Source organism: Triturus cristatus, chromosome 2_1 (assembly GCF_964204655.1).
Source record: "Triturus cristatus chromosome 2_1, aTriCri1.1, whole genome shotgun sequence".
Taxonomy (NCBI): domain Eukaryota; kingdom Metazoa; phylum Chordata; class Amphibia; order Caudata; family Salamandridae; genus Triturus; species Triturus cristatus.
The window spans coordinates 256,726,235-256,739,686 of record NC_140581.1 but is presented as its reverse complement, the minus strand read 5'-3'; the positions used below and the strand labels follow the sequence as shown (position 1 = coordinate 256,739,686).

Below are 13,452 nucleotides of genomic sequence, written 5' to 3'. Positions count from 1 at the left end.
GTGTTGTTTCAAGATTAACAGTCAGCTGTAATCAGGGCATCAAAACTGCTTAAGGCCTGAGGAAGAGATTAAATGGAAGCATATAGTTAAGAACATTTTGGTACTTGCCTGTTCAGGTCTTTAGGCTCTGAGCTAAAATGGCCCATGTGTATTATTTCAGCTTGATCTGCAAGGAAGGCTGATAAACAGCCTTGAGCAGAGCCACTCAAACCCTAAAAGCTTTTGAATCAAGACACAGTCGTCCACAGTATCAAAGGTGGGAGACAGACCTAATAAAACAACCTTAGTCGCTTTCGTTCAGCATCATCGTTAGATCATCAATTATACACGTCCTCGCCGGCTCTAAGCCTAGGCCAGGATTATTTGTGTTTTGACCAGGATTTTAGTAATTTCCACGAATGGGTGGGAGCTGAGCAGTGACTGCTTGCTGTAATACCCTCTGTCAAGTAGGACAAGCTGCAGATTTACCTAAAATTAGCCTGGACCTCTGCACCCAACCCTGCCTTCCTAAGTAGCTAGTGGATTATTCCTTTCTTGAAATCACTTGGCGTTGCCTCTGTATTAAGTGATACATTGATGTCTGTGACATGGAGGCTCAAAAGCTTCTTTTCCATGAGAGGCACTGACGGACAATTAGGACTCATCAAAGCTTCTACTGAAATAAGGGCTTGCTTATTTTTCCCAAAATGTAAAGATGCTGCCTCGCCAGACTATCTCCTCGAGAAACCTAAAGATTCTAAGCTCCTCTCTGTTCTTCACCACCTTCTCAGAGAAGAAATTGGGCAATTTATTAACTAGTTCTTATGAGGGAGAGAGTTTATCAACAAAGGCCACCAGGATATTTGGACTCTCGATTTAAAAAATATTGTGAGTTAAGTTTTCTCTTATTTAAAATTAATTCTCCTTCTTTGTGGTGCTGAACATTTAATGGTGTTTCTACAGATTTTGGACACACTTAATTTTGTCTGACCGATCATAATCTCCTGGCCACAGACTTTTTAGTTGGGTTTTCTGCTTTTTTAAGTCTGGGGTAAACCGCTGACAGTAGTTAAATCATGCTGTTGTATCTAATGTTAAGGAAACCGCCACTTTAAAGCTATAACATTTAGTTTCCAAATTAGTGATTTTCTCCAAGAAACCAGTTGATTTATTAGGTTCCTGGTAGCTCTCACTGAAAGATTGTGCAGTGATTCGAATCCTCTTGGTTTTTGCTCTTTCATTGACCTACTCAGACCTGTTGGTGATGGGTTTTCCCTAATGATGATAAAACACACACAGAAAGGGTCTCCAAGTAATTTGCATGACTTGAATGAATTCAATATGCTGATTTGAGCGGAAAAGTATGTCTGTGGAATGACCTGCCCTGCGGGTGGAAACCTTTAAACACTAACCGCCTAGAGACTGCCCTTTGTATACTTCAAAGAAGCTCAAATTGGGGTTCTCATGGACTAGACCGTTCCCTGACTAATAGAAGATCTGATGGCAACTTGTGAATTCATTCTTGCCTCCGCTGCTAGCAGATGTGCAACTTGCTCTTTGAAGAGCTTTAACTACCAAGTAGAGTAAGCACTGGCTTATACTGGTGGTAAGTACTTTACATAAGGTAGAGAGCCTTAGACTCTGTTCCAAGTAATGTAGGTGCCTGTTGTCTGGCAACATATCTCCAATGAGCCCAAGGAGCAGGTTTTTAGTACAGATGGAGTTTCTCACATAGATCTGAGTTTAGTTATGTAATGCAGGTAGGTTATCTTCACAGAGCCTGCTCCTTGTTGCAAAGGTGTGCAAGCCTCATTCTGAGGTTTTGCGGTGTATCCCTAGTGCTCATTGGCTCCTCATATTGGGTTGTATCAGCCTCTTTGAATACAGATAACAGCGCGCTTAAATACATAGGGGAGGTGTTCATAGGGACTTAGGAAAGTGTGCTTTTTAGAGAAATCTAGTCTGGTCTTAGGAAAGTGTTCTTTGTAGAGAACTCTGGTAAGGGTAGCGTGCCTTACACTAAACCACCAAGCCCAAGTTGTATTAATTAAAGTAGAGTATCTGATACTACCCTTGGGATCTGCTTTAACCCGTACTCTGTGCACCAAGAGTCTTTTTTGTTTAGGTAGAGTTTGCTTCATGCTGAGCTCAATCCTTAGACCCCCTGGTTTGGTGCAAGAATGTGTGCCTTACACTGTACTCCATGTTATTGCAGGTAGAGTGCTTGTACTAAGTACCAGGAGTGCATCTTTATTACAGACATAATTCAGTAGGCCTCAGGATAGCGATCATAATCCAGATAGACTAACTCAACCTGTAACTGAAACAGACTTCTAATTAATAGTAGACTGACTCACATTGAGGCCAAGCATGGGCTCATTAGCGCAGGTAGATTACTACACAGTGAGCCATTAGAGGTGTCCTTGGGTTACGTAAACGTCTTGACATTGAGCACTCGGATAATCTTAGGACAGGCAGAATCCTTCACACTGCGGCCTATGGGGGTCTTAGTAGCTTATGTTGAATGACTCACCCGAATTGTTTATATTCATAAGAATTTTTTGTAAAGCAAGTGTTATTATGTCAATTGCATTTGTGATACCCAAACCGCCCTGGGTACATTTAACTCATTGCAGGATCTGTTGCAGCTCCTGAATCCTGCATGGCGGTGGTCCTTTTGTGTACCCATTTTCTTCATGAAATTCCAAAGATTTCCAATTAGTGCAGTATCATTATTAATAGAAATGTTTGTTGATAAGTGAAATCTAACAACCATAGTCCATGTGTATGCTCTAACAGGTTGATAACTGGATTTGAGCATTTACTGCTAAATGTCCTCCGCATGACCAAAACACCCAACTACTGTCCTTGAAAGTGTATCTGAGTAAACACAAGTTCAAACTGTTCAAGACTGCTCAGATATTCATGTATTGTTTTGGAGAGGTCAGTTTATTTACATAGTCACTCAATATATGCTATACAATGATCTATCGTATTTATCACAAACACTGGTTGAGTCTGGATTTTAGTAGAGCTATTCTCAAAATAGCTTCAGCTGTTGTTGTTCTTAAGTCATCCCTGAAAGGCTCTTTTTTAAGAAGCATGCTGCTTCCTTTTTTCTTCAGGAGCATCGACGGCTCTGCGGATGTGTTATCAGGGCTATGGACATCCATTGACGCTGTTTCTGGAGGAAGGTGGGGTGGTGACGGTTTGCAAAATTTACACCCAGGAACCCGAAGAGACACTGGATTTTGACTTCTGCAGCACAAATGTCATTAATAAAATCATTTTGCAGTCTGAGGGCCTGCGTGAAGCATTTTCCGAACTAGACATGACCAGTGAGGTCCTGCAAATTACCATGTCTCCGGATAAGCCTTTTTTCAGGTATTGTGAAATAGTCAAAGGCTGCACCTGGTGATCAGATAGTGTGGTGTTTTGACTGCTTTATGATTTTAATTTGTATGATTGTTATTTGTAATTGTATGTGAAAGCAAGCAAGGGCTAAAATAGATTGTTCTGCAATGTATTTACATGGAAGGAGTATATGCTAGCCAAGATTACATATCCATTAAGGAATATTTAGTTATTCATTCTAAATGATCGATGCATATTTTAATAAATTAATTACCATAGATTTCATTCTCAGTTAAGTTCAAAAGTTTATTTGTTATGAATTCATAAACAATTAAAGAACAGTATTAATATCCATACAAATCCACTTATGGTTAACTATATTGCTATATTTTGTCTGTAAGGGATGTGTTGGGTGAAATGGATATATTGGGATAAAACACTATATTCATGAGGTCCTTAGTTTTGTTAGTTCGAAGGGTTTACTAGACTTACTCTGGGAACAGTGTATGGTCAGAAATAATCTTTATTTAAACATTTATAGAAATTTGGAGATAAAAGTGATAAAGAAGCATGCTCGAAAAACCTTACTGCTGATCAAAGTTCTGTGACTTTCACTGATAAAAATACCAAGTTGCAAGTAAGAGAACAAAAAACAAAAACGAAACATGAACGTGGTAAACCAAGGTCCACTGATAGCATATGGTGATGAAGATGGCTCTTAATTAAAAACTTATTTTTCATTGATTGTCAAACAGAAATGTAAAGAGGATTTATTGTCCCTTCTGCAAATATGCCATAGTCCATCATCAGGGCTATTTCATTTAACCTGCTTCTTTAGGGAGTTTAAGGAATGTCCTATCTTTGGATAGGATCGCCAAATTTGTGTATCTACGCCTGTTTACCTTTATTTCTGTACACTTTCATTTTATAGTACATTTCATTTTATAGTGCAACAAAGACAGATTACCCCTTACAATAATCGTTATTATATGAACTGTTTTACAGCCTGATGAATTAGTCTTAATGTTCTTTTCATATATCTAACATTCTTGCTGGTCAGCAAGGATTGTTTCCATATCTGTCTATCAGTACAGCTGTGCTCTTCAGCACACAGTGTTCCATGTTGGGATATCGTTACCGAGGTCATAGAAGAGAGCCTTTTATACAAAAAGACTCAACCCTTTGTCCCCTCTCTTAGGGAACCAAACCAAAGCCTTGAAAGTAGATGGGACAGTACTGGCTAGTCCCCTTTGTTCCACTGGTGGCATAACTCAATGACTTTTTTCATGCGGGTCGCATCACCTACCCTTTGTGTTCTCCTGCAGCTTTCTCTTCACTGTGCATACATTTGTTCAATTTAATTTGAATTTTAATGCCAATTCCCCACTTTGGTCACAGGTTGTCCACTTTTGGAAACGCAGGAAGTGCCCACCTGGACTATCCCAAGGATTCAGATCTGATGGAAGCTTTCCATTGCAGCCAAACTCAAACAAACAGGTATACAATGCATGCTGCTGTGTTCTATTTAGTTCTTTGGTTTTCCAAAGTGCCAGCATGCGTTGAATGTATGTGTAGCTTTATGTAACAATGCTCACCTTTTGGTTTCTTTTCTATTTCACTTGTAATTTTTTGTATTTCTCAGAAACCTTATTGAAATTCATTCTGTGTACTTCTCCTCCTTTGTAGTATGTCATGGTATTTGAGTTCAACCCCGAATGCTGCCGCTTGAATTAGGAGCACTGGTCTCTCAGTTGTTGCCTTGGAAGATTAGTGGAATCAGTGTAGACTGCTGTGTGAAATAAACTTCTGTCTCCTTACAATGTCACTTTTCCTGACTGAAAGTAGCGTCCTTAATCCTCATTGTGTAAATTACATTCTAGCCACTGCAAACACATATTTCTAAACAAACAAGGATTTGGGTAAAATAAGGCTGTCTTTCAGGGCTAGTGCTAAAGAGCATCTCTATGAGCACTAGTTACCCACATGTGCGATGCAATTAAACAAACTAACAATTCAAATTTAGAGGGCATGCAGATGATCCAGTAAGCAGGAAACATTAACATCTTGCATAGTCGATTTATTGATATTATCAACAGATATATTTACAAATCATCTTACACGTTAAACATTTCCTCACATATTTCAAATACAGCATGCATGTGCTTAGCATTTATCTAAAATCGCTGTCGAAGGGCTGTTAACAGAATACAGCACGGTACAAAAATAAATGAAAAATACAATTATTGAGACTTCAATCAGTATCTGACATAAGTGTACAACACAAATCAATATTTACAAATACAAACTTAACATCACAACTTCATTAATACACGTTCTTAGATAGGTTTTTATAACATATATTTTAATAAAACTTTTCTATTATTATGAATTCTAAAGAATGGAGCAAAACCATTTATTGAGAATCACCTCAACTTCAGAAATGCAACGGGAATTTTTCAAATCCTAATCTCATTTTCTCTCTCTCTCTTCCACCCCATTCTCTCTCTCTCTCTCTTACACACTCACTTACACACACACACACGCTGTCTGCGTGCATTTGTAATATTATCCTGTCGTGCTCAACATAATTTATGAATCAGACCACCTTACATCATCTAAAAAGAGTAATGGCAATCTCGAAATAATATATAATAAAGTTAGTAGGCATAAGGAAACATGAAATAGCGTATGATGATGGATTCCGCAAGCCAACCCTTTTTACAATATCCATGGCACACAGATATGTGTCATGGACACTAAAAAGGATTTGAAAAATTCACTCACACACACACAGGCGCGCCATATGCTTTATCATAAAGCAAGCTGTCCTCTGTATTACGGATTATTCTGAAGATGTGATAAAAATGTCCAATATGGAAAATGACTGTGATTAAATCACCTACAAGAAATAAAGAACACATTTAGTTACGGTATCCGGTTTATTTAACTATTATGCACCCGTTAACGTTTTATTTTTAGATTTGTTTCTTTGGTTATCTTCCATATTTTACCGTCCACTGAATTCTCCACTGACCTCCGGTGTATTCACAGGATTTTTCGCTTACTACTACTAGCCTGAAATGTATTATAACTTTGGTACTTATAGCTGGGGTTTAGTCAGATTGGGGCCACCAGGTCATTAAAGCCATTAAGAGTATCTCGGAGAACCAATAGTGCCAAGTTTAGAAGCTGTAGGTGTTGTTTTCTTATTGGTCGTTTTTATTACATCTGTTTATTTTACTTTGACTTTTTAAACATTAATCAAATAGTTTTGGGACGGTTTGTTAAATACCCTGTTGCTTTTCGGTTAGGTTAACAATGGCAAAAAGAGGTAACATTTGAGTTACTTCTAGGAATGCAAGTAGGGAGTTCCTGTCTATGGGTCGTATCATACCTTAGCCCAGACGTTAAAAATACATTTCTTGTTGAGAGGTGAAATAAAACCTTTTTTCTTAATTATTGTACAGACTTTTAAACATGTGTATATCATGGTATTGCAGGTTGTCTTCGAAAATGGGGTCTCTTAGAAATGCAGTAATTTCTGTCCATGTGCACACAGTGACACCAGGCCTTAGGTCAGCAATTTCATACGCTTTCATCCACCAAGAGTCCGTCTGAGGCATAGTTAAGATTGCGAATAAACATTGTATAACCTGTTCCTATGTAATCTTTCGTGTCCTCTTCACAAATGGGTGTGCCATGATGTTGAGTGAGCCCTCTGTAAGAGTAGAAAAGGAGAAAGCAACAATAAAAAGTCAAAACATGATATAAAACTAATATATCGCCAGAAAAATATACCCGGTCAAAAGCGTTAACAGAATGTACCATGCTAAATAGTTTGCATAGGTTTATGGTACTAGTTAGAAATGGGGCTCTCTGGTTGGCAGAGGTAGGTACCTTTGTCCAAATAGGGATCATTGCTTCTAGTCAGGTTAAGGGGGATATGCTTCTAAACTAACCCCTGCTCACCCCCTTGGTAGCTTGGCACGAGCAGACAGGCTTATCTCAGAGCCAGTGTGTAAAGCATTTGTGAACACATACAGTAATACAGTGAAAACACTACAAATAGACGCCACACCAGTTTAGAAAAATAAGTAATCTTTATCTAAACCAAAACGACAAACATCCACAATACAGTAATAAAAAATATGACTTTCAAATGGTAGAAATAGTTCAGTTCAAAGCAACTTGCAAATGCAACACTTTTCACACAAAGTACCTTGGATGCGTCACGCACACAAAAAGGGTCGCAGGGAAGGTGGTGTGTCGGTTCCGTACACTCAGGAAAGGTGATGCGGTTCCTTACAGGAGAGGAGGTGATGTGTGGGTTGCTTACTGCGTGGGGAGGTGATGCGTGGGTTTCTTACTGCGACCCCCAACTATGTGACCAACATGGTACCTCGATGGAATGCGACGATCCGTGGCGATGCGAGGGGTCTTGCAGCCGCACAGCAGGCCTTGCGTTGGAATCGGTGCGGTGATCCCGGACATTGGAGATCGGTTCACTCGGTGCAGCGATTTCTCAAGCTGCAGGCAGGCACTGCGACGATTTCTTCGGCGATGCGTCAAACAGGTGCGGATGCGTCACGCTTCTCGAAGTTGCGTTACTTTCCCAGCGGCAAACAGCCTCGAGAGGTCCAAAACAACCGCAGTTACCTCTTAGTAGGTCAGAACTCCCATCAAGGAAGTTTAAGGGAGCTGGTGGTGAAGGCTTTATATCCCTGAGACTTCAGAACAGGAGGCAAGCTCAGTTTCAAGCCCTTGGAGCTCTTCCTCATGAAGGGGACACAGCAAAGTCCTTTCTCCTTTCCTTGGCAGCAAGTAGCCACTGCAGGCCAACCCCAGACTGCAATCAGCACAGGGGCAGTATTCCTCCTCAGCATCTCCAGCCCTTCTTGGCAAAGGTGCCTCTTGATTTCCAGAAGTGATTAAAAAAAATGGGGTCTCGGACCCTCTTTTTATACAGTAAATATCTTTGTCTTCACCTGGCCCAGTCCAAACCAGTTTTGGGGGGCACTTTGCAAACGCACAACAACCTCTATTGTCAGTGTGAGCCGCAGCTCCAGACACACCAAGGGGCGGAGCCATCATTGTGGAAGGCAGACACAGCCCTATTCAGGTGCAGGTGCTACTCCTCCCACCACTCCAAATGCAGACCAGGCCTATTCAGCCTAACTCTGATTCATCCAGACTCTCTGGAGCCACTGCACATCCCCAGCCACTGTCACTCCAAAGCCATAAAGTCAATACATATCCTAGCAGAGGCACACTGGATGGCTAAGCAAGAAAATACCTACTTTCTAAAAGTGGTATTTTCAAACACAGAATGTAAAAATCACCCTCACTAAAAGATGCATTTTAACATTCTGAGTTCAGGCATACTAAACTTTATTTTCCTACCTTGTTCCCAGGGGTAGTTAGGCTTATGATATGTTCTAAGCAAACTTCCTATTCTAACCGATGGGAACAGATAGCCTTGCAATAGTGAAAAACGAAATAAATTGGCAGTATTTCACTAACAGGACATGCCACACACAACAGGGCATGTCCTACCTTTCACATACACTGCACCCTGCCCACAGGGGTACCTTGGGCCTACCTTAGGGGGCGGCACAACCAGTGCTGCAGGCCCACTAGCAGCATTTGATTTACAGGCCCTGGGTACACACTGTGCACTGTACTACGGACTGACTAGTAAATCAAATAAGCCAATTATGGAAATACCAATCCATAACAACAATTTACAAAGGGAGTACTTGCACTTAGGCACTGAACAGCAGTGGCAACGTGCCCACAAGATCTAGACCAGCAAAACTAAGTCCAACACACAGTAAACACACAAGAAGCAAAGGCAAATATACAGGGGAAACCCACTCCAATGATGCCAGCTCTAACGGTACAGATGGCAAGTTCCTTATTATTTTAGGATCAAGGTTCACTTAGCTACTACAAAGGTGTTTAAAACTGTAATGGTGGTCAGCAAAAGCCATATTTGAAGTGGCCGCTTCTAAACTGCATATTGCAAAGGAAGGAATGGGTTGTGGGTGATGATGTTTGGCTTTATAATTACAAGATTGCATGGAGTCTTGTAAACAACTGATGGGACTTAATGTGATATTACAGCTGGGAATGTTGGGTTCTTAGAAACAGACCATCTTACATCATCTAAAAAGAGGAATGGCAATCTATAAATACGTAATAAAAACTTAGTAGACCTAACGAAACAAGGAGGCAATGGATAAAAGGAAGACAGTGTCTCAGATAATGAGGTTAAGCGTGGGCATCAGAATAGGCGTCATTAAGGAACAGAAGGGTTGAGAGCATGGAATTATGGCTTCAGTTTAGATCACTTAGGGGCTCTTCAGCCTCTGTTTCAGAGGGAATGAAGGAGTGCAGTCTGTGATCAAGTTAGGGAGAGTCTTCTTTCTAATTTGCCACTTGACAGATGATCATATTTATTCACTTGTTCAGCAAAGAGCCCTTTTTAACTAGATCGTTATTTCTAAAGTCTGATAATGCAGTCACTCTAGGCTGCCAACTTTTTAACCATGATTCTTATCAACATTTTCAATTCTTTGTGCCCGATAACTCACACGACCCCACTTTCCTCAACCATGTCAAGTTCTTTTCTGAGGGCTTACCAAATTACCAGTTTCAATCTCTGGACTGTTTCCCTCTAGAAATAATGGCATTTTATTTAATGAATTTAAAAGGGGAATTGCTTTTCCTGCTAAAGTTCGGAGTGGATCAGAAAGTGGGAGCCCTCAGATTTAATTGGGGCTTTTTATCTAAGATGCTCTTGGCAGTGGAGTGAACCATGGTAGTGGAATTTGTGGCCTCATTAATTGCCTCGAGAATGGATTTTCCATTTGGAGTTTCTAGTTTTGGCCAACACTTGGCCTTTGCTGTGAAACGTTTGCTATTGTCGTTATCAGAAATACCTCAGATGCAGGGCACTGCATGCATTTGGTTTTTGGGTTGAAGGAAATGGCTTGAAGGCTTCTGATTTTCCTTATTTAGTCTAGACAAATTATAGTTTTGGTTCAGCTCCTCTTTTAGACTTGTTTATTCCTTTTTCTGTTCGATTGTGGCCAGCTCTCTTCTTAATAGTATACTGTATTGTATGGAATCCTATGCTCGCTTTAATGATCTGATATTATTTTTGTAATGGTTTAGCTGCTGAGACATGTCAAGTTGAGTGTGGGGCAGTCATAGAAGTTTTGGGGTTCACAAATATTGGTAACACTTTTCTTGAGACACATCTTGTTTTGATCTATGAATAATTGAATGTGCTTCTTTCTTTTCTCAAATTTTACATCCATTGGGCTTTTTCACTACATTGTTCCTCCCTATACTCTCTCTATTGATTTCCCATTCCATAATGTTCTGCCGTAACTAGCAAGTAATAAGCTATTATGATTGATGTGCGAGGTAATAGATTGATAGGCCAGCTTCATTCAATGACGTCGTGCTGGAATTCTGAAGTAATACAGTTATGTAATTTTGCTTCATGTTTTAGCTTTCTTGTGTGAACCGCCGATTTCTGCTGAATTTAATGTTCATTTTCATTCCCACTAGGTATAAGATCTCTTTGCTGAAGCCGTCAACCAAAGCTCTGGCTTTATCGTGCAAAGTTTCCATTCGAACAGATAACCGAGGTTTCCTCTCCCTACAGTACATGATCCGAAATGAAGATGGGCAAATCTGTTTTGTGGAGTACTATTGTTGTCCCGATGAAGATGTTGGTGAACCAGAGACATAATTACCAATTATTGAACAGATATTTCATCTATAGCACTGCAAGGAATGCACTCAGTATTAACAAAAGTGAAAGGCATAACAACAGAAACATGTAACGGCAAACTATCAATTAAATACTACACACACAATTCATATTTGATTTCAGGCAAACTGGACGCAAACCCATGGTTTATTTTACTAAGATGTCAGCAGTTGAGCACTGGGTGCATTGAAAGATATGCTGAGGATCTTGACAATCTTAAAATGGTAGTAATTGGAAAGGTAATGAAAGAGGACTGTCCATAGGCTTCAGGGTATCTCTTTTTTAATTCACCCCCAAGTGTCATAGCATCCTATGTATATGCACAGGGAAGGACAATGTGGATTCAAATTTAAAAGAGGAGTAATAACCAAAATCTGTCAAAGCAGCATTTGTTTATATGTTAGATCATTCAGAATAACTACAGATGTGTTCAGACTGCATTGTGAATATTCTTCGGTGCTGGTGAACTTCATGCTCGTCACTTATAATTTCTACAAAGGTTAGTCTCGGGCAGTGTAGATGGTAGAAAAGCAACACATTTTGCTGCCCAGGGTCAGGGTGAATCTAGATGTAAAGGGGTTTTTGTTATAACATTTTTTGCACGCAAAGGTTTAGATTCCTATGGTAAATATATAAGTGCACAGCGAGATAGGTTTCATTAATGCTCTAATCTGGATAATTTGGCCTACCTGCTGTACCTCCCTGACACTTGTATGACATTATTTGCTCGGTTGTGATTAGCACTATACTGTAAATAAAAGTGTGTGTTACATGGGCATTTCCTTTCCTTTTACATTTAAGCAAACCAAGCAAAAAGCGCTATGTAATGAAGAGTTTACGGCCTATGTAGCGAGTGGTTAATGTGCTTGGAAGGCCCTCTGTCCAGGGAGTGTTAGCTGTAAATTAAGACGTTTTAATAATTGCCATTGCTTATTTTTCTTTTTGTGTACCCATTATTGGATAATTCCCGCAGATCCGTAGCACAAAAACATACCCTGTGTTTGAATGTAGACTTCTTGTACGCCAATGCCATTTGAAGTTACATACATTAGTAGTCAAGTCAGCATGAGTAATTCTTGTTTTTCACCAAACGCAACCAGCAGGGGCAAGTGACATTTGAAGGAAAGAAAGGCAAAAATGCACGTGTGCTTTTCTCAGAAATGAGTCTGACATCAGTGGAGCATTTGGGAAGGTTTTAATTTGTGAATATAAAACATATATGAAAAGCCTTCACCTCTGGCATCCTTTTATTCTGTACACTTGGTCTTTTCTCAGGTTAACTTTGTTCAGCTGATATGATCTATTTAATTGGGATACAGGCTGCTGAGAAATCTTAAACTTCTATTTCTGTGGAAACTGCCATGAACGACAGTGCTTTGAAATGTTCAGATTTTGACCAGCTGATATAAATTTCTATAATATGATGGACGTTCCTATGAAGAAATTGGAAAGAAGCATTTAAAGACGCACTCTAATATCCTTACCTTAGCGACTGTGTAATTACTTAAATGAAAATCAAAGCCACCATCATGGGCATGTTATTGCTTTTGACTGACTGTAAACTCCGTTATGCCGTGTAGCAAACTTTATACAGATCCAGGTTATTGAATTTGTTTTGTACATTTGTAATAAAAAATAACGTTAACAACTTTCAAAATAAGTTTGTGTTATGTTTCAGAAAAAAATGAGGTAATCTCGTAACCTGAATTTGGATTATGGCAAAATTAGTTAAGTAAACACTTGAATCATCTTGTGTTGATTGAATTTCTGATCCAGCCTTAAAGCCAAACATCATAGTTGATTGTTGCCATAAGTGTTAAATAAATTTCTTGCTCCTCTCACCTGTCCAATCTCTAATATATTGTGCAGGGTTGGAAAAAGAAGGAACGTTCACAAAGAGTGGCAAACATAGCTCCTCGCCCCCCGATTGTGAATGTCTACAGGGAAAGGCAGTGATGGGTAGATGAACCTCTTTCACGTGGGGAAATTTGAAATCCGGGTGTATCTAAACTAATCTTTGGAGCGATTTTCTAGTTCTCACTTATTTGTCACTATTTAGCACAGTCGTTTTGTCTGTAGGTAGCATTAGCAACAATGTGTTTTCATCGCCAGTTTATATAGAACAAATCTAAATTTATATTCAAGAACACTTAACCCTAGCAACAGAGTTAATTTACTCTCCGTGCCCAGACTTTCCTTTGAAACAGTTATTATTTTCTTTTGTTAATTGAGATATTCGAACATTGTGCCAAGTTCCTCACACTAATTTAGCATGAGAGTGGATACAGGGAATTCAATTTTAACTTCTTCTTTAAGCTTGGAGCAGCATTTTGTAA

General features: G+C 39.5%; 1 protein-coding gene across 1 annotated transcript in view; it reads left to right on the top strand.

Annotated features, from left to right (window-relative positions):
* The window catches only part of RAD1 (RAD1 checkpoint DNA exonuclease), a 58,605-nt gene extending 45,832 nt beyond the window's left edge, over positions 1 to 12,773 (top strand). The window contains exons 4-6 of the mRNA XM_085630971.1: positions 3,105 to 3,363; positions 4,732 to 4,830; positions 10,912 to 12,773. Coding sequence (XP_085487097.1) covers positions 3,105 to 3,363; positions 4,732 to 4,830; positions 10,912 to 11,095 — 542 coding nt within the window. The 3' untranslated portion in view covers positions 11,096 to 12,773. The remainder of the gene's footprint in view (positions 1 to 3,104; positions 3,364 to 4,731; positions 4,831 to 10,911) is intronic.
* The last annotated feature ends 679 nt before the right edge of the window (positions 12,774 to 13,452 follow it).